Source organism: Triticum aestivum, chromosome 5B (genome assembly GCF_018294505.1).
Source record: "Triticum aestivum cultivar Chinese Spring chromosome 5B, IWGSC CS RefSeq v2.1, whole genome shotgun sequence".
NCBI lineage: Eukaryota > Viridiplantae > Streptophyta > Magnoliopsida > Poales > Poaceae > Triticum > Triticum aestivum.
The window spans coordinates 422,593,143-422,614,686 of NC_057807.1; the positions used below are offsets into that span (position 1 = coordinate 422,593,143).

General features: G+C 43.6%; 3 protein-coding genes across 3 annotated transcripts in view; 2 read left to right on the forward strand and 1 right to left on the reverse strand.

Moving 5' to 3' along the window:
• The first annotated feature begins 11,641 nt into the window (after nucleotides 1–11,641).
• On the forward strand, nucleotides 11,642–17,594 carry LOC123112228 (protein transport protein SEC23). The gene is made up of 13 exons (XM_044533162.1): nucleotides 11,642–12,198; nucleotides 12,298–12,513; nucleotides 12,624–12,797; nucleotides 13,286–13,447; nucleotides 14,549–14,691; nucleotides 15,008–15,083; nucleotides 15,178–15,353; nucleotides 15,448–15,529; nucleotides 16,010–16,087; nucleotides 16,346–16,507; nucleotides 16,590–16,853; nucleotides 16,998–17,102; nucleotides 17,222–17,594. Exons 1-13 carry the CDS (start codon nucleotides 11,689–11,691, stop codon nucleotides 17,360–17,362), a joined length of 2,289 nt encoding a protein of 762 aa, XP_044389097.1. The 5' UTR covers nucleotides 11,642–11,688; the 3' UTR covers nucleotides 17,363–17,594.
• Nucleotides 17,595–18,799: 1,205 nt separating this feature from the next.
• On the forward strand, nucleotides 18,800–20,292 carry LOC123112229 (probable carboxylesterase 2). Its single transcript, XM_044533163.1, has one exon. It carries the CDS (start codon nucleotides 18,852–18,854, stop codon nucleotides 19,992–19,994), a length of 1,143 nt encoding a protein of 380 aa, XP_044389098.1. The 5' UTR covers nucleotides 18,800–18,851; the 3' UTR covers nucleotides 19,995–20,292.
• Nucleotides 20,293–20,466: 174 nt separating this feature from the next.
• Nucleotides 20,467–21,544, reverse strand: part of LOC123114828 (receptor-like cytoplasmic kinase 176) — a 43,991-nt gene continuing 42,913 nt past the window's right edge. Inside the window, exon 11 of the mRNA XM_044536226.1 lies at nucleotides 20,467–20,885. The gene's annotated coding sequence lies outside the window, so the exon portion shown is untranslated. The remainder of the gene's footprint in view (nucleotides 20,886–21,544) is intronic.

Below are 21,544 nucleotides of genomic sequence, written 5' to 3' on the forward strand. Positions count from 1 at the left end.
TCCATGGTGGGTTCAATGGCAAACCCTTCCCACCCCTCTCCAGATTGTAATCCAGAGGAAGATATCTGTTCTGAGGCGGATTCAGACACCGCTGACCACTCCTATTTACCCCCCAAGGTGTTTGCTCTACCTTGGCATGATGATGTTAGTCATATCATGCATATGTTGCCTTGAAGTGCCTACTTTTGACATCATATATTTCATCTGCTTAGTTTAGACATGTTCTGTAATGCCACTTGTTTAGTTTCTATATCATATATGGGAATTATGCTGTCTCATGTCTTTTAGCCAGCCATAATATATGTGAAATGTGCAATGTCATCCTGTTTAACCAGGCATCATATATTTGAATGATATCTTGCCCATCCTTTTCTTCATTACATTTCCATTTGTCGACAATGTTTGTACATTAAACTACTCTTCCTGTGAATCAGCCATTTGGGTGGGAGATGGAAAAATCTGGAGTGAAAACAAGGCCTTCAGAGCAGACAATGCTACGTGTCGAAGCAGATCTCTTGTTGGGTCCCGATAGCTCCTCGGAGATGGATTCGGAGACAGATGACCAGTCCTATTCCCCCACCGAGGTGTATACTCTAACTTGGCACGGTTATACTGCTCATATCATGCATATGGTGTCTTGCATTGCATAGTTTAGACATCATATACACAATATTTAACACCATGTTCTTAGTTCAGACATCATATCGAATGCCCTCTATTTAGCATATAAATCACATATGTGAATTAAATGATGCGATCCTGATTACTTAGATAACATGTAGGTGAATTATGTCATGCGATCCTGTTTAGTTATTCATCTTATCTTTGAATTATGTTATGCTATGCTATCTAGTTTAGATAGACATCATATATGTGAAATTATGTCATTCTATCTGTTTTAGTTAAACAATATACATGTCAACTATTTCATGCCCTCTTTTTTCCACACTATCTATTGCATCTGTCTCTCATACAATGTATGTACATTCAACTATGCTTCCTGTTTATCAGCCATTTGAATTGGAGCGGGTGATGCCAGTATCTAGCGGACTAAAAACACGGTCTTCAAATAAAACAATGCTACCTCTTGGTGGAGATAGCACCCCGGTTGTACATGCACAAGAACCATCCCTACCACACATAACCCAAACTCTCGCAGATTGTACCCCTACTGCGATGGACAGAGAACCAACTTCACCCAATCTAACCCCAACCCCAGCAAATAGTAACGCAGTTCCTGTTGACACAGCACCATCTCCACCACAGAGCTCCCAAACAAGAGCAGTTAGTAAGGCAGCTCCAGTGCCCAAAGGGCCAGTACTACCACGGCGAACGCCAACTCCACCAGTTAGTACGCCTATTCCTGTGGAGGAAGCACAACCAGCTAGTTGTAGTTTAGCAGCTATCGCATTTGATATTGTTAAATCGTATGTGCGTATCTTCCCATCTTGGAAATATTATACTGAAGATGAAGAAAAATGCCAGTTGCAGGTGTTTGTCCAGGAGTTATGTGTAAGTAATGTTATTCATGGCAATTACTTTGCTTTGTCCCATGCATCCTACCTCCATGATGGTTATAATACAGCAAATTTTCGCATTTTTCTCTATAGAGAAGGACCGATTTGGAAACTCAGGATGAGGTAACCCGTGCTAATACCTCTGCTATCTTCAAGAATGCTTGGTGGCAGTATCGGAATTACCTGAAGAAAATGTACTTCACTGGCAAAGAAATTTATCAAATTCCCTTACGTTCTCCTAAGACACATTTACTGGACGATGACTGGGAACACCTTGTCCTGTACTGGTCCCGAACCAAGAATGTGGTAAGGTCTATGAGCTCATTTTCTATTTTTAAGTAAGATATTCTTGCGTCTTACTCTACTCTGTTCATGTAGAACAAGTGCCTAAACCTGAAGAACAACTGTTCTAATTTAAGATTCCATTGCTATCATAGTTCAAAAAAGCGCTAGCGTTAGTTGTGCGTTTTGCCACCGCCTTGCGCTTTACTGACCAAAGCACATGCTTATGCGCAGTTATGCACAAATTAAGTGTAGTTATGCGCAATGCATTTTGCCAACGCCTAGAGCCTAGGCGCGCCTTTTTTTAACTATGATTGCTATCGTGCATACTGCTTTGCTCTTGTATCACTGTATTTACTCATACAAACTTATTTTTAAATTGAAGGATCCAATCAAAACTCCAATGGCACAGCAGGTATGTTCACACATGTTTCTTTAACAGGTTTGCTCTTATCAATAGCTCTGTTGATTTCAATTTCAATTGTGTATACAGTTGACTTCTCATATCATGCATATTACTAGCATCACAAGAGAGCCAATAGTGTTGTTGTACATGTAGACCCATGGTACCCATCTGAAATCTTGTTGTGTCGTGTAGTTTCCCACGCTTTGTATTCTTTCACTGTTGCTTTATCTTGAACTGATATGATTTGAACCGTGTCTCTATTTTGATTTGGCAAGACAATGCAGTGACCATAGGGCATAGATATATGTTTGTTTGATGCTTTTATTATGTACTAGTACTTAGCAATAGAAGAATTGGTAGTTTAATCCTCTCCACCTTACTAATGAATTGGTTCACCGAAATGAGTTTCATATACTAGTACATGCTAAACCTGTTATGTGTCTGTTTGTTTCTTCTTTTAGAATGCTGACAGAATATTGGGGAAGAGTGCCTTATTAAGCAATGGTAAAGGAAGTAATGCAGATAAGGTTCGGGATAGTGACACATCCTTGTTGGTCTCCAACATAGCTGATAAAACAGCTAAGGAAGACTATCTTGAAGACAGCGAGACAACCCCAAAGTCCTGTCTTGGTTTAGTGTTCGAGTTACTGGCCACTACCGCTTGTACAAGCTATTCAAACTCACTGTCTGAATCAATTTGGTTTCTTGAGTCTCTATGCAAGCTGAAAGACATCGATCAGCTGTGATGCGACAAGAAGCAGAAGGACTGCGGAAGGCCCTGGAGCATTCAGATGCATACTTTCTGGTGCAACAGCAAGCGTTGGAGGATTTTAGCGTAAAACAGGACAAAGCTAATAAGCTTGCTAAGCTTATTGCTAGCATGGTGGATACCCAGGATAATGTTTCTTGAGCTCTTCTGAAGTTGTTTCAGTTATGCTCTTGTTTTGCTGCCACGTTTATTTGCACTGGTGGCCAATTTTGATGGCCAGTGTATGTAATATGCTGCTTTGTTCCCTATATTTGCACTGGTGGCGAACTTTGATGCCCAGTGGATGTAATATGTGTAATAGCGGTAATAGGCTAGCGTTAATTGCTTGCTTATTTATTTCCTCATTGTCTTGTTTAGTTGTTTGCTTGTAGTCACTGCAGTTCTTTTTCTGTGTTTTCCTAATGGCCACAATAGCCTATTTTTGGTAACTAGGCCAAAATAATCATGGCAGCACACAAACTGTTGTAACCATGGGCCTCCCGCGAGCCGTATGATCCATGGGCCTTCTACAGGCCATAGGGTCCATGGGCCTTCTATGGGTCGTAGGGTCCATGGGCCTTCTACAGGCCGTAGGATCCATGGGCCTTCTACGGGGCATATCGTCATTTCGCCAATCATGGGCCGTACTATTTGTGGACCATAACGGGCCGTATTTGATAACTGTATGAAAATAGCCCAACAGGTTTTTTTTGACATGAAAACGGCCCAACGTATTAACGGTCCACAAACGGGCCGACTGTAACGACGGGCTGAATTTGGCCCACAAGCAGAAAATGACAGTAACGGGCCGTAATTAACCAAGCTGCAAACAAGCCCAAGAATAAATGGGCCCTGAGAAGGCCGAAAGATAACTTGGGCTGGAAACGGCCCAGTGGAATAATGGGCCGTTAATGGGTATAAAGTGATACACTATTCATTACAGGCCAGTTACACCACGGGCCGTTAATGGGCCAAGAGTTACAAAGGGCCTCATATGGGCCGAAAGAAGTCATGGGCCACACATGGGCTGGAAGTTAAAACGGGCTAGAATCATATTGGACGGCCCAGATGACGCTACTGGGCCTAATTCGGATAGGGCATAACGGGCCCTGGGTTAGCGGGTTGTAAATGGGCTATATGCGGATAGGCCGTTAACAGGCTTTCCGTGGGCCGGCCCACCACCTTTTGACCAAGTCAAAGGGCCGGCCTTTTCACAAGAGTGGGCCTCTGTTGGACCGTGCCACGTGTCGATGTATCATAGGCGCCTTAGGTCCAATGAGTGGATGACGTCTGTCCCAATGGTGAGCCGACACGTGTTTCCTCCAGCCAATGATGATTTTACACGTGGAAAATCCCCATTGGTCGGGGTTGTTAACGGGTTATCGGATCCAAAACCCGACCCGATAGCTTAATGGTGTTCCGTTACGGTGGATGCCACGTGTCGGTCACCCTTGACGAAAGCACTTCTGTGACGCGCGATTTATCGTCATGGAAGTGGACACTTCCGTGATGATATTTTTGGTAATGTCATGGAACACTTCTACGACAGCACATGTATGACTATCTTGATTCTGTCATAAAATCGTCATGGATGTACATGCATGACAAAAAACGCACCCTACTGTGACAAACACGTATCATCATGGAAGTGTATTTTTTTGTAGTGGCATACCTACCTATTATGGCATTTCCATAGCCATTCCGAGATATATTGACATGCAACTTTCCACCGTTCCGTTTATATGACACACATCATTATCGTCATATTGCTCTTTACATGATCATGTAGTTGGCATCGTATTTGTGGCAAGGCCACCTTCATATTTTTCATACGTCACTCTTGATTCATTGCATATCCCGGTACACCGCCGGAGGCATTCATATAGAGTCATATCTTGTTCTAGTTTTGAGTTGTAATCTTGAGTTGTAAGTAAATAAAAGTGTGATGATCTTCATTATTAGAGCATTGTCCCAGTGAGGAAAGGATGATGGAGACTATGATTCCCCCACAAGTCGGGATGAGACTTCGGACTTTACAAAAAGAGAGAGAAAAAGAAAAAGGAAAGAGAAAGGCCAAAAGAAAAAAAGGCCAAAGAAAAGAAAAAGAAGAAGAAAAGAAAAAAATGAGAAAAATGAGAAAAAAATGAGAGAAAAAGAGAGAAGGGACAATGCTACTATCCTTTTATCACACTTGTACTTCAAAGTAGCACCATGATATTCATGATAGAGAGTCTCCTATGTTGTCACTTTCATATACTAGTGGGAATTTTTCATTATAGAACTTGGCTTGTATATTCCAATGATGGGCTTCCTCAAAATGCCCTAGGTCTTCGTGAGCAAGCGAGTTGGATGCACACCCACTTAGTTCCGTTTGTTGAGCTTTCATACATTTATAGCTCTAGTGCATCCGTTGCATGTCAATCCCTACTCACTCACATTGATATCTATTAATGGGCATCTCCATAGCCCGTTGGCACGTCTAGTTTATGTGAGACTATCTTCTCCCTTTTGTCTTCTCCACAACCACCATTCTATTCCACATATAGTGCTACGTCCATGGCTCACGCTCATGTATTGCGTGAAAGTTGAAAAAGTTCGAGATTACTAAAGTATGAAATAATTGCTTGGCTTGTCATCGGGGTTGTGCATGATTAAATACTTTGTGTGATGAAGATAGAGCAACAGCCAGACTATATGATTTTGTAGGGATAACTTTCTTTAGCCATGTTATTTTGAGAAGACATGATTGCTTGATTAGTATGCTTGAAGTATTGCTATTTCTTATGTCAATATGAACTTTTATTTTGAATCATTTGGATCTGAACATTCATGCCACAATAAAGAAAATTACATTGAGAATTATGCTAGGTAGCATTCCACTTCAAAAATTCTATTTTTATCATTTACCTACTCGAGGACGAGCAGGAATTAAGCTTGGGGATGCTTGATACATCTCCAATGTATCTATAGTTTTTGATTGTTCCATGCTATTATATTACCTGTTTTGGATGTTTATGGGCTTTACTTCACACATTTATATCATTTTTGGGACTAACCTACTAACCGGAGGCCCAGCCCGTATTGTTGTTTTTTTTGCTTATTTCAGTATTTCGAAGAAAAGGAATATGAAACAGAGTACAAATGCAATGAAACCTTCAGGAGCATGATTTTTGGAACGGACGTGATCTAGAGGACTTGGAGTGCAAGTCAAGAAGCAGCCGAGGTGGCCACGAGGGTGGAGGGCGTGCCCACCCCTACAGGGCGTGCCCCCCTATCCCGTGGGCCCCTCGGGCGGCCACCGACCTACTTCTTCCTCCTATATATACCCACGTACCCCGAGAACATCAGAACAAGCCACGAAAACCTAATTCCATCGTCGCAACCTTATGTATCCGCGAGATCCCATCTTGGAGCCTTCGTCGGCGCTCCACCGGAGGGGGAATCAACCATAGAGCGCTTCTACATCAACACCATAGCCCCTCCGATGAGTTGTGAGTAGTTTACCAGAGACCTTCGAGTCCATAGTTATTAGCTAGATGGCTTCTTCTCTCTTTTTGGATCTCAATACCATGTTCTCCTCGATCTTCTTGGAGATCTATTTGATGTAATTCTTTTTGCGGTGTGTTTGTCGAGACCCGATGAATTGTGGGTTTGTGATCAAGTTTATCTATGAGAAATATTTGAATCTCCTCTGAACTCTTTTATGTATTATTGAGTTATATTTTCAAGTCTCTTCAAATTATCAGTTTGGTTTGGCCTACTAGATTGATCTTTCTTGCAATGGGAGAAGTGTTTAGCTTTGGGTTCAATCTTGCGGTGTCCTTTCCCGGTGACAGCAGGGGCAGCAAGGCACGTATTGTATTGTTGCCATCGAGGATAAAAAGATGGGGTTTATATCATATAGCATGAGTTTATCCCTCTACATCATGTCATCTTTCTTAATGCGTTACTCTGTTTTTTATGAACTTAATACTCTAAATGCATGCTAGATAGCGGTCGATGTGTGGAGTAGTAGATGCAGGAAGGAGTCAGTCTACTTGTCGCGGACGTGATGCCTATATACATGATCATGCCTAGATAATCTCATAATTATTCGCTTTTCTATCAATTGCTCGACAGTAATTTGTTCACCCACCGAAATACTTATGCTATCTTGAGAGAATCCACTAGTGAAACCTATGGCCCCCGGGTCTATCTTTTATCATATAAGCTTTCATTCTACTTTTATTTGCATCTTTACTTTTCCAATCTATATCATAAAATACCAAAAATATATTTATATTATCAAACTATCTCTATCAGATCTCACTTTCGCAAGTGGCCGTGAAGGGATAGACAACCCCTTTATTGCGTTGGTTGCGAGTTGTTTGTTTCTTTGTGTAGGTGCGTGGGACTTTTGAGGAGCCTCCTACTGGATTGATACCTTGGTTCTCAAAAACTGAGGGAAATACTTACGCTACTATTGTTGCATCACCCTTTCCTCTTCAAGGAAAACCAACGCAAGCTCAAGACGTAGCATAGATGCATCAGAGGTAGTTAGGAAAAAGACTACAACAGAGGAGAAGCAACGCATGGACAAGCGCTATGGAACCCCAGCTAAGGGGATCCCGCCCATCGACATCCTCTTGTGGGCCATGAGGAGGCGGACTCCACCAATTCTGGGCAGCCCACCACTATATCGCTCCAAGAACAAGCTAGGGCTACAACTAGAGATGTGCAGCAAGAGGAGGAGGACGACGACTTGCAGATCGTCGCCCCACCGACACTGCTTGCTCGCCGCCTACCTCCTCTCGCATCGTCATCGATGAAGATGAAGTGTAGGAGCTGCCAGATCATACTCAAGTCAAACAGGAGGTACACCGGTCTGCGCACTTAGCATGGCAGGCTTCTGAGATTCTAAAACTGTAAGTTTCAGGTTCAGTTATCGTCAATGTTTGAATGTTTACTGAGATTCAGTTTTGTCAGTGTTCTTCAATGTTGAAACCTTTCAGTTCCAGTATATCTAAAACTATTTCAGATTGTATGTGTTATTTATGTAATAATAAGTGTTATCTATGTAATCATATCTGCTCTCTATGTAATCCTAAATGCTATCTATGGCGCCTGCCTATGTTTGCAAATGTGATATAAAGTAATCAGAATTGCCTTAAGCAACCATTGTCGCACAGAAATACATTTCTTGAGGACATAATATGGTTTTTATCTTAACTTAGAAGCCATTACAACGAGGATAAAATGTAGGAAGTACAAATTAAGGGCATAACAACACCCCCACCACCCTAACCAAAATGATCTGAAACCATGGCAGTTCTTAGGCAGTTTCATAACTAATATTAGTACTGAGATGCATATTTGCATCAGACTCAATAGTGCTACGCCAGTTATATATATATAGGCCTCATATTTACTTACTAACCATAGCTACCACTTCACTCCTCCATGACAACTTCTTTCATCTTGTCCAGCTTTTCCTTGCACCCATGACCAGCCTTCAGGAGCTAAGAAATGACATGCTCCAACTTCTTCTTCTCTTCTTTAAGGAGGTCTCTCTCGTACCTTCACTTGTATCTCCTTCATGGCCTTCATGGTGTTTGAATGATATCAGCTTGACTCTGCAGGATGCACCTCTGTTCTTTCTTGAGTTTAAACTTCTCCATTCCAAGCTCAATCTTTGCCTGCTCCTCAAGTTGTTGCCTCTTCTCCTTCAGTTCATTGATTGCTTGGCTTGTGTGATCCATGTCATGGGATTTCTGCCCATCCTGGTAATCAAACAGCTTGGATACATTATCCACAAGCCGGCTGTACTGATTGCCAACAGAATCAAGCTCCTTCTTCAGTTTTGCAACCTCTATCCCATGAGCCTCATTATCCTAGACTCTATGAAGGTTCTCCTCATGATACATATCCCACAGCTTGGTTAAACATCTTTACAGAATTACTAGCCAAGGGGCATCTACCCACTCCAGAACACCATAGTTCACACCATCCTGAAAACACAATGAAATTCAGTCAAATTTACAATGAACTATATTGTTCAGTAACAATCAAATTCAGAAGAAGAAATCATAAACCCTAAACATTTACATAGCTACACTTGCTAGCTCTATGAAAGAACTACAAAACATTTATCTACATCAACAACTAAACAATACTCTGTTTCCACATACCACAAAATTCAGACATAACCAACTGAACAGTACTTTGTTTCCACATACCACAAAATGAATCAATCACAACCTTCAAAAGTTAGTATATTACCTCAGTAGCACAACCTATGAATCTTCTGCCAGTGTCAGTACCTTCAAATGCAACAAATTTGCCTGGCCTCTGCCTGTGCAGTATGCACTTATGGTCAGATTCAACCACAAGCCCACAGAAATGGAAGAAATCAAAAGAATCTTCAAACCCTAACCCTAGCACGGGATAGGAGAGATTGAGCAACTTACAAAGTACATCTGCATGCTGCTGAACTCGCTCATGTACTCGTCATCATTATCGGAGCTCTCATTGCTATCTGGACACAACGACATCTTCGTGGCATCGCCGGAGTGCGATGAGAAGAAGAGAGGAGGCAAAGAAGAGAGTGAGCTCGGGGGAGAGTGAGAGATGGTGGGAAGGGGCGAGCCGGCCGACCAGCTTTGACCTGGTCGAGCCCGGTCCGACTGAGTGGCGCAAGTAACGGCCACCAACTGTCACCATTAGCCATAGGCACCCCGTCAGCCTGACAGGTGGTCCGCTCTTGTCGGAAACACGTTTAAAATGCTTGAAACGGTCACCAGACGGATTTAGTAGTTTTTAGACACAAAATGAGCAATTTTTGGTAGTTTTTAGCCAGTTTAAAAAAATGATAGTTCTATGGGACAAAACCCCTAGAGTGGTAGTTTTTTGTCAAACACTCCATGGACATTGTCGTCCGACATGGGCATGGAGGGGAACAACAAGGGCTGGCTTGGAGGACGTGCCCCGCTGTAGAATTAGACTAGGTTTAGGTCCGATCGCTTTGTTTAATATATAATATGTCTAAAATGTAAAGAATGTGCTCCGGATTAGATGTCAATCATCTGTTTTTGCATGTAAATCCTCTTGTTCGTTCAAATTTGGTTTGAAAATGTATGCGCGCATAGTTGGATGGTCAACTCCCATACCGCTCTCCGCAGACTAGTTCGTACGCGTCCACGGACGTTCATTTTAAGGGTCACCGTTGAATATGTTTGATATGTAATTTTTAATTGTTTTATGATATTATAATATCACTTTTACATACTTTTTTATTAGAATTTATATAACCTTTTTGAACTAACCTATTAATTCAGTACCCACCCAGATCCTGTTTTTTCCCGGTTTTACAAGAAATCATTGTCTCTAGCCCTCAAAATATCATGCCGTATCAAATAAATACACATAATTGTAATATTGGAATGAATCCATTGATAAATCACAAAAAACATAGCGAGCCCGGTTGGTATTGGGCTTTTGGCGTGTGGTTGTTATGCTAAAAGACCTTTTGCATCTTAAAAAACGGAGAAGACCGGTTCTGGTTCGCGGACGGACCGCCAGTCCGGTTCGGACATGAAGAGTGAAACCTACTCTCGCGGTTGTCGGAAAAGTTGGGGCGGCATAAATTTGCCAGCGCCGAGACAGCCGGTGTCCAGAACAACCGGAAGTCGACACAGGATAGGCCACGCAGGCAGGCCTCGTACGAGCCGTCCGATCCGGCCTCGCTTCCGACGCGCCCATCCGAGCCCTTCATCCCCGAACACCGGCCCCACAAGACCTCCGTCCGGCGCCACCTCACCTCTCTCCTCCTGTCGCCTGAGTGCAGAGTCCCCTCCTGAATCCGGATCGCATCGCGCGCTCCACCGTGCCGCTTCGATCGCCTCCCCCTCCTCCAACGCCGGCGACGCCGACGCCGACGCCGGTGCGGTTGGCCGGCACTAGGAGGCGACCTGCCCCCAAGTTTCTCGCGGCGCGGTAGTGTTCGCGAGTGATCCGCCGGTAAGCGCCACCTCTGCTTGCAGCCCCTACCTTTCCTTTTCCTGAAGGCGAGGCCGTTCTTGGAGATCTCGGGACTAGGGCTCGCCGTGTTCAGCTGCGAGAATTCTCGGTAGTGTCTGGTGGGCGGGGCGGGAAGCAATTGCGATCTCGAATATTTTGCGGCGTTTTTGTCATAGAAGTACTAGAACAAATCGAAATCAACCCTTGGCACTTCGATAGTTTGTGAGAGTTCTGGGCTACCTGGGTGCAATTTCGTGCTGCATGTCACCACATTTGGTTGTTTGTTTGACACGAAAGCAAAAAGGTTAATGTGATTGTTTCGTACGGCTATTTAGAGTTGAGTTTTTTAAGTTATGTATGTAAACTGGAGAGTTATGAGGAGTGATCGATGCTGCGATCTGCTCGAATGGTGGGGTTCTCATGTTCGAAGTTGTATGATCAGGCTGAATCATTGGTTACACGAGCTCACTGTCTACTGCCGGCAACTTGGTTTTGGTGAAATAGGATTGCTAGGAATGCGCAACATTACAATTTTGATGTGCAAGAACTATTGTAGTATCAAATATAGTATTTGAGCAGATTGGATTGACTTGTCTTTATGTGGTCGTTTTCGTTCTATATTCGCTTGCTTATGCTAACCGACTTCTCACTTGCTATTGATCTGAAATTTGCAGGTTGGGTACCATTTCACTTGCTGAGGCCGCCTGACACAGTTAGCACATAAGACTGTTGTATACAAAATGTCTGAATTCCTTGAGCTTGAGGCTCTGGATGGGATAAGGATGCCATGGAATGTTATTCCAGGCACAAGGGAGGATGCTGTGAGCTGTGTCGTCCCTGTTTCTGCCATCTATACTCCTCTCAAGTCAATTCCTGATATGCCAGTAGTGCCATATGCTCCCCTTCGCTGCCGCATGTGTCGTTCCATCCTCAATCCTTTCTCCAGAGTCGACTATAATGCTAAGATCTGGCTCTGTACATTCTGCTTTCAGCGCAATCAGTTCCCTCAACACTATTCCTCGATCTCAGAAAACAATCTCCCTCCAGAACTCTTTCCTCAGTATACCACAATTGAGTACATATCCACTGCAGAAACAGGTCCTGTAATGCCTCCTGTTTTCATCTTTGTTGTGGATACTTGCATTATCGAGGAAGAAATTGGTTATTTGAAGTCTGCTCTGGCACAGGCTACTGAGCTATTGCCAGATAATTCCCTTATTGGATTCATTACTTATGGGACATATGTACAGGTATAGTTCTGTGTTTACTCATAATGCTCTGTCCTTAAATGTTTTGTTCTGTACTCAATGCTTTATTTAGCAATATCTTTTCAATATTGGTGCATGTAGGTGCATGAATTGGGTTTTGGTTTGTTGCCGAAGTCATATGTGTTCAAGGGAACAAAGGAGGTCAGCAAGGAACAAATATTGGAGCAAATGTGCTTCTTTGCAGGCAAACAAAAGCCCACCACAGGGGTTATAGCTGGAACCAGGGATGGTCTTTCATCAGAGAGCATCTCTAGGTTCCTTGTGCCTGCTTCGGAGTGCGAGTTTGTACTGAACTCAGTTAAGAATCGATATCATTCAATAGAAAATCATATTGTCTATATAACTGTTCTTATCCCAAATTTTTAATGAGGCAAGTCCATGATACGATGATTTCACTGTATGTATAGGTTATTGAAGAGCTGCAAAAGGACCCTTGGCATATTCCAGCTGATCAACGTGCATCAAGATGCACTGGAGCTGCATTAAGTGTGGCGGCTAGTCTCTTGGGGGTTTGTGTCCCTGGATCAGGTGCTAGGATCATGGCATTTGTTGGGGGTCCATCTACAGAGGGACCTGGTTCTGTAAGTCCAATTAATATTGAATGATTGCCATCTTTTGAGCTATTTGGTTGTCTATCATACTATCACAATTTTGGGTTCACATGTTTAGATGTGAAACTGGAAAGGTTCTTACTCTTGGAGCACCATCCTTTCCTCATGTTCCAAGAAACACTACTATTTTATATTTGAACATTAAGTCATTTTTGCATGTTCTAGCATTGCACCTTTGCTTTGTGACAAAATACTATTGTTTCTTTTCTTGAAAAGGTAAACTCATGTTTATCTCACTGTTTTCATTGGTTTTAGAGCAAATCTCTGCACCAAAAGCTCCCTTATTGAAGGACAGCAATATGCACTGTTTTCTGCCAAATTGCTCTGAGTACATATATTGATTATGCTTGGAACTTATGTTATCTATAATTTACATATACCACAATAATTGTATAATGCATACATATTGTTTTATATGATTCTTGTGTAGTGTGATGACCGTTCTGCAAAATTTCCAGATTGTATCCAAATCCTTAACAGAGCCAATTCGCTCACACAAAGACCTCGATAAAGACTCGGCTCCACTTTTTGATAAAGCTGTTAAGTTCTATGATCAGATTGCCAAGCAGCTTGTGCACCAAGGACATGTGCTGGATTTGTTTGCTTGTGCAGTCGATCAGGTCTGTTGCTTATTTTATTTATACTCCTTACTTCTTGTATAGATGTCATCTTAGTGCAGTTAAACCTGTAAACTGTTTCCTAGCATATACAACTACTAAGAGTTGTCAAAATTATATTGAGTAGAATTGGCATCATAAGTACTCTGTATCATTGCATTTATAATTAGAAAAGGTATGATCAAAGTTGTGTACTGGAGACAACGTCTATATTATTAAGTTTCATGCACCAACCAGTAGAACCAAAAGTCTGAACTAATGGAGAAAGTTTGCACAATCCACATATACTTCAACAGATGTCCATAATGACAAGCAAAAGAGAATGGAGAGGGTACTAAGTAAAGTATGAGGCCACACATACCCTTGTATGGATAGAAATCAGCTTGTCGAATGTGTTCCCTAACTCTTTCACCCTTTTCTCCTTGATTTTGCAGCTATTACTATTAGAGGTGTGTAGCTAGAACCGTTAGCTTACGTGTGTAGAATTTGTAGTTATTTAGCTGTTGCTTGTGCTGAAAGTCCATATCAATATCACATATCCATGTTAGTGCGTCAGATATCAGCCATATGCACAATTCTAGGACATGAACTAGATTCCTGACCAACGGCAGTATCATCATAATGCAAATTAGCTACCTTTTTCTAGCCACATGGGTCCATTTTATGTAAAGCAATAGCTTTGCTATTGCTGTGTATTTTTGTGAGTTGTATGCTAGTGAGGGACCTCAACACAGGTACTATATCCAATGTTTGCAAATAATAAAATGTAAGAAACACTTAGTTGCTTCCAGTGACTGTGTAATAGGACCACAGAGTTGATAGACAGCCGGTTATGAAGGGCACGTCCACGGTCGTTGTGCGGTACTGCACGTGGCATTTAGTTATTTATAGTAGTAGTTGCTTATTCTAGTAAGATGTTGTGGATAAAAATGCTCTCAACTAACCCTTGTATCCAAAACTGGTTGAAAACACATGCTTTTGAAAAGCTACTACACTGCCTAATGAAGCCATGGAAACTCACCTTTGTGTCCACTATTTGATGCGTGACTTAGATGCATGGTCATTTTGTCTGAAGTAATATTTTCTTTATGCTTGAGTTTTCAGGTTGGTGTTGCTGAAATGAAGGTTGCAATTGAGAAGACTGGGGGAATTGTTGTGCTTGCTGAAAGTTTTGGTCACTCTGTTTTCAAAGACTCGCTTCTCCGCATCTTTCAGTCAGCAGACAACGGCCTTGGATTATCATTCAAGTAAACAATTATTTTCTCTTGCTCTTATTTTTATTTTGTTGGCAAACTGCTGCCTACCTCTTTTTCACCATAGTGTGAGGGTTCCTCATTTAAAATTTCCATACTATCCTATAAAGTCGTACATGTGCCAGTGAAGCTTTCAAGGTAGCTCAGCTGCTCTGCTGCATATCAAGGCCACCCGGATCGACCCTTGTACCGGAGATACCATATTTGAATCTAAAATTTATCAATCAATCAATATAATACACCCAATGTTTGTGTGAAGGTGACATCTTTATTTGAATTTTACACTAATATTTTTGAATTGCCTCAACAGTGGTATTCTTGAGATTAACTGCTCAAAAGATGTAAAGATTCAAGGCATTATTGGGCCTTGTTCTTCCCTGGAGAAGGTACAACCATGTTGTTAACTTTGTAGCTGTAAAGTATATACAATGACAAGACTGCAATTTTTTGCTGTTCTAATGTTGCAGTTATTGTATGCAGAAAAGTCCTCTGTCTGCAGATACTGTTATTGGTCAGGGAAATACTAGCGCCTGGAAGATGTGTGGTCTTGACAAGAAAACATCGCTTTGCTTTGTATATGACATCTCAAGAAAAGTTGGCCCAGATTCAGTCGCTCAGCAGACAGGCGAACAGCTCTACCTTCAATTTGTAACCTAGTAAGGAACATTTTTTTTTCCTTTTCAATTTTCCAAACAATCTGATTCTGCTTTAGATGTACTTGCCTGGCTGACTTGAGGGTGTCACATTCAGTTATCAGCATCATGAGGGCCAGATGAGATTGCGAACTACTACGATCTCCAGACAATGGGCTTCTGGTTCTGCTAGTGTGCAGGCTAGTTTCTCTTATCTTTGATCACTTTGCTAATCATGAATTATTGATGACACTTCTTCTAGTGAGCATAATCTTTTTTTCGCATTTAAATATTTTCTGTTCCTTTTAGAAGACTCTGTACAAGGCACAAAAGCACAATCCACAAACGGTGGCCAACGACTAAACCAAATAAAACCATAAAAAGTACAAAAGCACAACAACAAAACTGAATGGAAAGATTAACTTAGCTACCTATAATAAAACTGCAAAGGCTAAAAGAAAGAAAGAAGAGAAGGCAAAAGACATGCGCGGAGAGGTGTCGTTCCATCTAGTGAGCATAATTGATTTTGCTGATATGAACAAGTAATCTATGTTCAGAAAACAGCCATATTGTTGCTCATGCCGGTTCCTTTCGAATCCGACGGGTTTTCTGGTGTTTGCCTGTTATTCTTTTGAAAAAAATACTTATTTGTTTATTAATATACTCTTTTTGTGTTTCAGGAGCTGATAGATGGGTTTGATCAAGAAGCCGCAGCCGCAGTTGTGGCACGCTTGGTCTCATTTAAGATGGAAACTGAGGTACATCCATGTGTTTCATAATTAAATTAAATAGTTCACAATATTACTCCATTTTTAGAATTTACAAATTGAATGCATTTCTTACTTCTGCCGATATGGATAATTTTTTTAGCAGTATTGTTCAGCACTTGAGCTGTAGGCAGTGACTTGGCTGTTGATGTCACATAGATTATCTGAAATAATTCAGGCCTTAAACGATTATAAATTCAAGTTATAGTTCCATATTTATGTAACACTATCTTATCTGGATGTTTTCAGGCTGATTTTGATCCAATAAGATGGCTTGACCGTGCTTTGATACGTTTATGTACCAAATTTGGAGACTATCAGAAGGAAACACCCTCATCTTTCAGTTTGTCTCCACGTCTATCAATATTCCCCCAGTTTATGTTTAATTTGAGGCGTTCTCAGTTTGTACAGGTTGAGCCTTTCTTCATTAAACAATGCTACAAAGATGGAAATTTACATGTTTATACATACTGAATTGCTTACCTTGATGCAGGTTTTCAATAATAGCCCCGATGAAACCGCATACTTTAGGATGATGTTGGAGAGGGAAAATGTGGGCAATGCAGTTGCAATGATTCAACCTTCACTTATATCCTACTCATTTCAATCAGGGCCAATGCCTGTTCTCTTGGATGCAACTGCAATTGCTCCTGACAAGATCCTTTTGTTGGATTCTTATTTTTCTGTGGTTATTTTCCATGGGATAACCATTGCACAATGGCGAAATGCTGGCTACCAAGATCAAGAAGGCCACGAGGTAATTGTTTGTCAAGCTATACTGCAGAATAATGTTGGTTTACTGAGATGCACACGAGTCTAGTTGATTGATCATGAAAGACTTGATCTAGATTGCAAAGTAGAGTGCCTTCCAGTGTTTAATCTTCTTTTGCATTATGTTCAGGTGTTTGCGCAGTTGTTGAAAGCTCCACATGAGGAATCTGATAGCATAATCAAGGAGCGGTTTCCTGTGCCCCGTTTGGTTGTTTGTGATCAATATGGATCTCAGGTAATTCCTTTTGTACTTGTGATTTGTTGATGAAAATATGGTACTTAGTTTCGGCATTGGCTTTGTTATAATTACTCGTTGAAGAAAGAGCTAAATGTCATTTGCGTCTGAACCTGCAGGCTCGGTTCTTACTGGCAAAGCTAAATCCATCCGTGGCATATAACTCTGACAACCCTGCTCCCGGAGGAGACGTGATATTCACGGATGATGTGAGCTTCGAGGTGTTCATGGACCATCTCCAGCGGTTAGCGGTCCAATAGGCGATATATGACTCTGCGGAGAGCAATTTTGTACCACCAAAGCAATCATCTCTTGTGGTGTACAGTAAAGAGGCATTGTTCGTTCGTGTTTATCATGTCTTGTTACTTTGTATTGTGTTAGACGGGTTTATGCGACTTCGGTTATGAAAGTGTAAAAAGGCGCATGCTATCTTGTGAACCATGTTGTGCCATGCCAGTTTGGTATATGTATGTGGATGGACCGGTTCTCTTCTGTTGACCAAGTGAATTGTACTTTTTCACACCAAGGAAAAAAAATAGCACGCTACGGCAAAAAAAAATTAGCATCGGCCTTAAAATATGCCATTAACATGCTACATATCGCGCTATAGCGCCCTTAGGGCGCCCTTTTTTTTTCAGTGTTCCACATGCGCTGACATTTTCGTTTTCCCAGCGCCATGATTTATCGCCATATGTAACTCAAAATAGCCCCTAAAGAAAAACTGAAAATAGATTTTAAAACAGTCCCCCAAACGGCCAAACCGCTCGCTCTTTTTTGGGTTCTTTGGAGAGAAAAAATGCCTGGCGTATCTGAACCCACGCCGCGCAAAACGTGCCATCGCTGGTGATTGCGCTGTTCAACCGGGGACCAGGGGAAATCTCGCGGACAGTTCAGTTGCGCGGGCGGCATGGACAGACGGAAGATCTTGTGCCGATGTCGGCGTGCGCTTGATCTCTCGACGTGTCCCTTTTAGAACGTGGCCGATCTTTTGAGGTAACGTTCTCACGTGTCCTTTTTGCAACTTGGCCTGTCCTGAAGCACACGCGGACGGTAAGGTCCATGCATGCGGTTTTTTTTTTATAGAATTTTTTGCATTCAAATCACAAAACAGTACAAAATAGTTGACCCTTACAAGCACACTGAAACAGAAACACAAAGGACCACGAACACCTAGAGTACCCTAAGACAACCATAACATAAGAAAATCTTCGGAACCCTGTGTCATCATCCCTGAATCTTGAGAGAAGACCCCTGCAGCAGAAAGACCTGCAACCAGGCACAAATAGATCATCATCTTCGACCACGGAACAATTGTCGTCACGCTGCTTCTTCCTTTTTTGACATCAGCACTGAGAGGGCATGGACATTAATCCAACACACCTGCAACAACCGTCGCCATCTTTGACTTTGAGTACCGCAAAAAATGTCCCTTCCAAAAGAAAGAGAACTCGAGCCTTCCGACCGGTCCAGCACCACGGCCGGGCCATCCGTCTGGGCAAAGCAGGATCTTCCTCCAGCATCAATACAGAGGAAGAAGAAGAACAACAGCAAGGATCTTCATCTCTGAATCGCATGATGATGATCTTGGACGGCCGGACCTTTGCCACCACACAAAATCTTATCTGTTAGCACTGTTACTGCATCCAAGCCGGCCTAAGCATTAAGCAACACCTGGCTCTTATCTGTTAGCCTGTTACTACACCAAGGCCGCCTAAGCAAACACTCGGACAAAAAGAACACTCGGCCTCCATGGCCACCACCATCAGGAGCGGAGTCACCACCTGCACTGGCTGGGCGGCCACCCGACCTTGCCGGCGGCTACCACTGGATCGGACAAGAAGGTTACCCCAACTCCAACGGCCTTCCTTGTCGACCACATTCTTGCCTCAAATAAGATGCCCGGGCCTGTGGCGATCGAGAGTCCGTTCCACCTCAGACACGAGTGGGGCTCCTCCGGTGACTGCCCCGGAACCAGTTGGTGCCGGCGAGGTGCTGCTAGAGGCGGCGGGGAGCTTCCGCATCTACAAGAGCGGGAAGATAGACCGCCTCAACGATCCCACCATCCTGCCCGCCGGCGTCGACGAGGCCACCGGCGTCACCTCCAAGGACGTCGTCCTCGACGCGGACACGGGCCTCTCCGTGCGCCTCTACCTTCCCAACAAGCTCCAGGACGCCTCCGCGAAGCTCCCGGTCGTCGTCTACTTCCACGGCGGCGCCTTCCTCATCGGGTCGGCCCGCGACCCCACGTACCACAAGTACCTCAACGCCCTCGCCGCGGCGGCCGGCGTCCTCGCGGTGTCCGTCGACTACCGCCTGGCCCCGGAGCACCGGCTCCCCGCCGCCTACGACGACTCCTGGGCCGCGCTCCTGTGGGCGGCCTCGGCGCAGGACAAATGGATCGCCGACCACGGCGACGCCTCCCGCCTGTTCGTCGCGGGCGACAGCGCCGGCGCCAACATCGCGCACGAGATGCTCGTGAGGGACGGCGGCCCAAGAATCGAGGGCGCGATACTGCTGCACCCGTGGTTCAGCGGGAACGCGGCGATCGAGGGGGAGCCCCCGGCCGCGGCCAAGGTCACGGGGCTCCTCTGGTCCTACGCGTGCCGGGGGTCGGCGGTGGGCGGCGCGGACGACCCGAGGATGAACCCGCTGGCATCGCCGGCGCTGGAGAGGCTCGGGTGCGCGAGGATGCTGGTGACCACGGGGCTCGAGGACGGGCTCGCGGCGCGGAACCGCGCGTACTACGAGGCCGTGGCCGCGAGCGGGTGGCGCGGGAGGGCGGCGTGGCTGGAGCTGGAGGGGGAGGGCCACGTGTTCTTCCTTGGGAAGCTCGAGTGCGACAACGCCAAGCGGCTCATGGACCGCGTCGTCGCGTTCATAGCCGACGCATGAGCTGCATGTACTGCCCACCAACGCGTTGCCCACTCGCTGCTGATCCAAAACCCCTGCCGTTCATCCAACAATGGTGTACGAGTTAGATGCGACTAAGCGAGACACTGCATGCATCAGGATGTGATCGACCGTACGTCCGTACCTTCTTCCTGGAGGCGCGCATACATAGCACGCCGACATCTGGTTCTGAGCCCAAGTCGCTACCTGCCCAGGGAACTCCATGTCCAACGGCCACGGCACGGCTGAGATTGCATTATCCTCTTGAGTTTAATGCAACAATAAAACATGATTCTCTCCATCTGTTAATGCTCTTGAGTTGTAAACTGGTAAAGGTAGACAACAGGTTTTTCAATTTCGTTGCTATCATTTTTTTGATAAAAGAGAGTGCCCTCTCCGATTTTCATTAAAAGAAATCATTCAGTCTTACAACTAACAGAACCAAACTAAACTACTAATAAACTCCCTTCTGGCATCGCACTAAACCAATGGAGAGGAGGGGGAGCCATCCCTCCCCCACCTAAAGCCCCCAAAGGCAGTGTCGCATAGAGAGAATAAAGGCCTGGGCTCTGAAGCAAGTCCCAGCCCCAGCATTACAAAGTTTAAGAAACCACATAGTATCAAACAGTCTTGAGTAGACAAACTACAAGCAGTCCCCTCTACATGGAGAGCAAAACAAGATACAAAAGAGCAGAGTGAAGCAAAACGCAGGAAATGCTGCCTCCCAGCATCCATCGCAGCAACATAGATCCGAGGAAACTTGAAGCTTTTTGGTCATCCCATAATTCTTCTAGTCTCCAGACGCCACCCATGTATTGCTTTGAATACCTCTTCAGCAACTTCACCTACTCGCTTCACTCCTGCTTCCATCATATCACTTCTTGCGGGGGTTTTCTGCAAAATATTCCAATCATGTAAGTTTTTAAGAAGCAGATTAATAGGTATACATGGATCATTATCCTGTTATTATCAAAAACCACACTATTTCTCAATTTCCATAAAGTCCAACAAATACCAGAAATTCCTACCATAACTAAACCTCTCTCTTCCTTTCCAAAGGTTTTAGCCCATATTCTCATTACCAGATCCAAGTCGCCTGGTATATCAGTTAAATCAAAGGCACATTTAAGGATATTCCACAACAACCTAGCTACAGAGCAAGAAATGAATAAGTGATTTATAGTTTCCACACGGCCACAGAATGGACATTTATCATCTCCCTTTCATCCTCTACGGCGCAAATTATCTTTTGTGAGGATACTGTTTCTAAGAGTCAGCCACATAAAGACTTTGACTCTCGGAGGCATCTTGATCTTCCACATATATAGATGTGGATATTTGATCCCATTTTCTATCAGATGTCTATAATAAGATTTTACAGTATATATCCCATTTTTTGTCAACGTCCATTTTACCTTATCATTTTCCTCTCTCAAAATCACCAGCTGCACACCTCTTTAATGTGGTCCCACAGCTCTCTTGAGTCCCCTGTCAAAGTCCTACTAAAACTCATGTTTTCAATTTCTTTTGCAAAAATCTCTCTAATTGTTTTC

Excerpts from the sequence above, each read along its gene's own strand:
- LOC123112229 (XM_044533163.1), top strand. The coding sequence starts at position 18,852 with ATGGCCACCACCATCAGGAGCGGAGTCACCACCTGCACTGGCTGGGCG.
- LOC123112228 (XM_044533162.1), top strand. The coding sequence starts at position 11,689 with ATGTCTGAATTCCTTGAGCTTGAGGCTCTGGATGGGATAAGGATGCCA. Across the intron at positions 14,692-15,007 it reads GGCCTTGGATTATCATTCAA|TGGTATTCTTGAGATTAACT; the intron begins GTAAACAATTAT and ends TTGCCTCAACAG. Across the intron at positions 16,854-16,997 it reads AAGATCAAGAAGGCCACGAG|GTGTTTGCGCAGTTGTTGAA; the intron begins GTAATTGTTTGT and ends CATTATGTTCAG.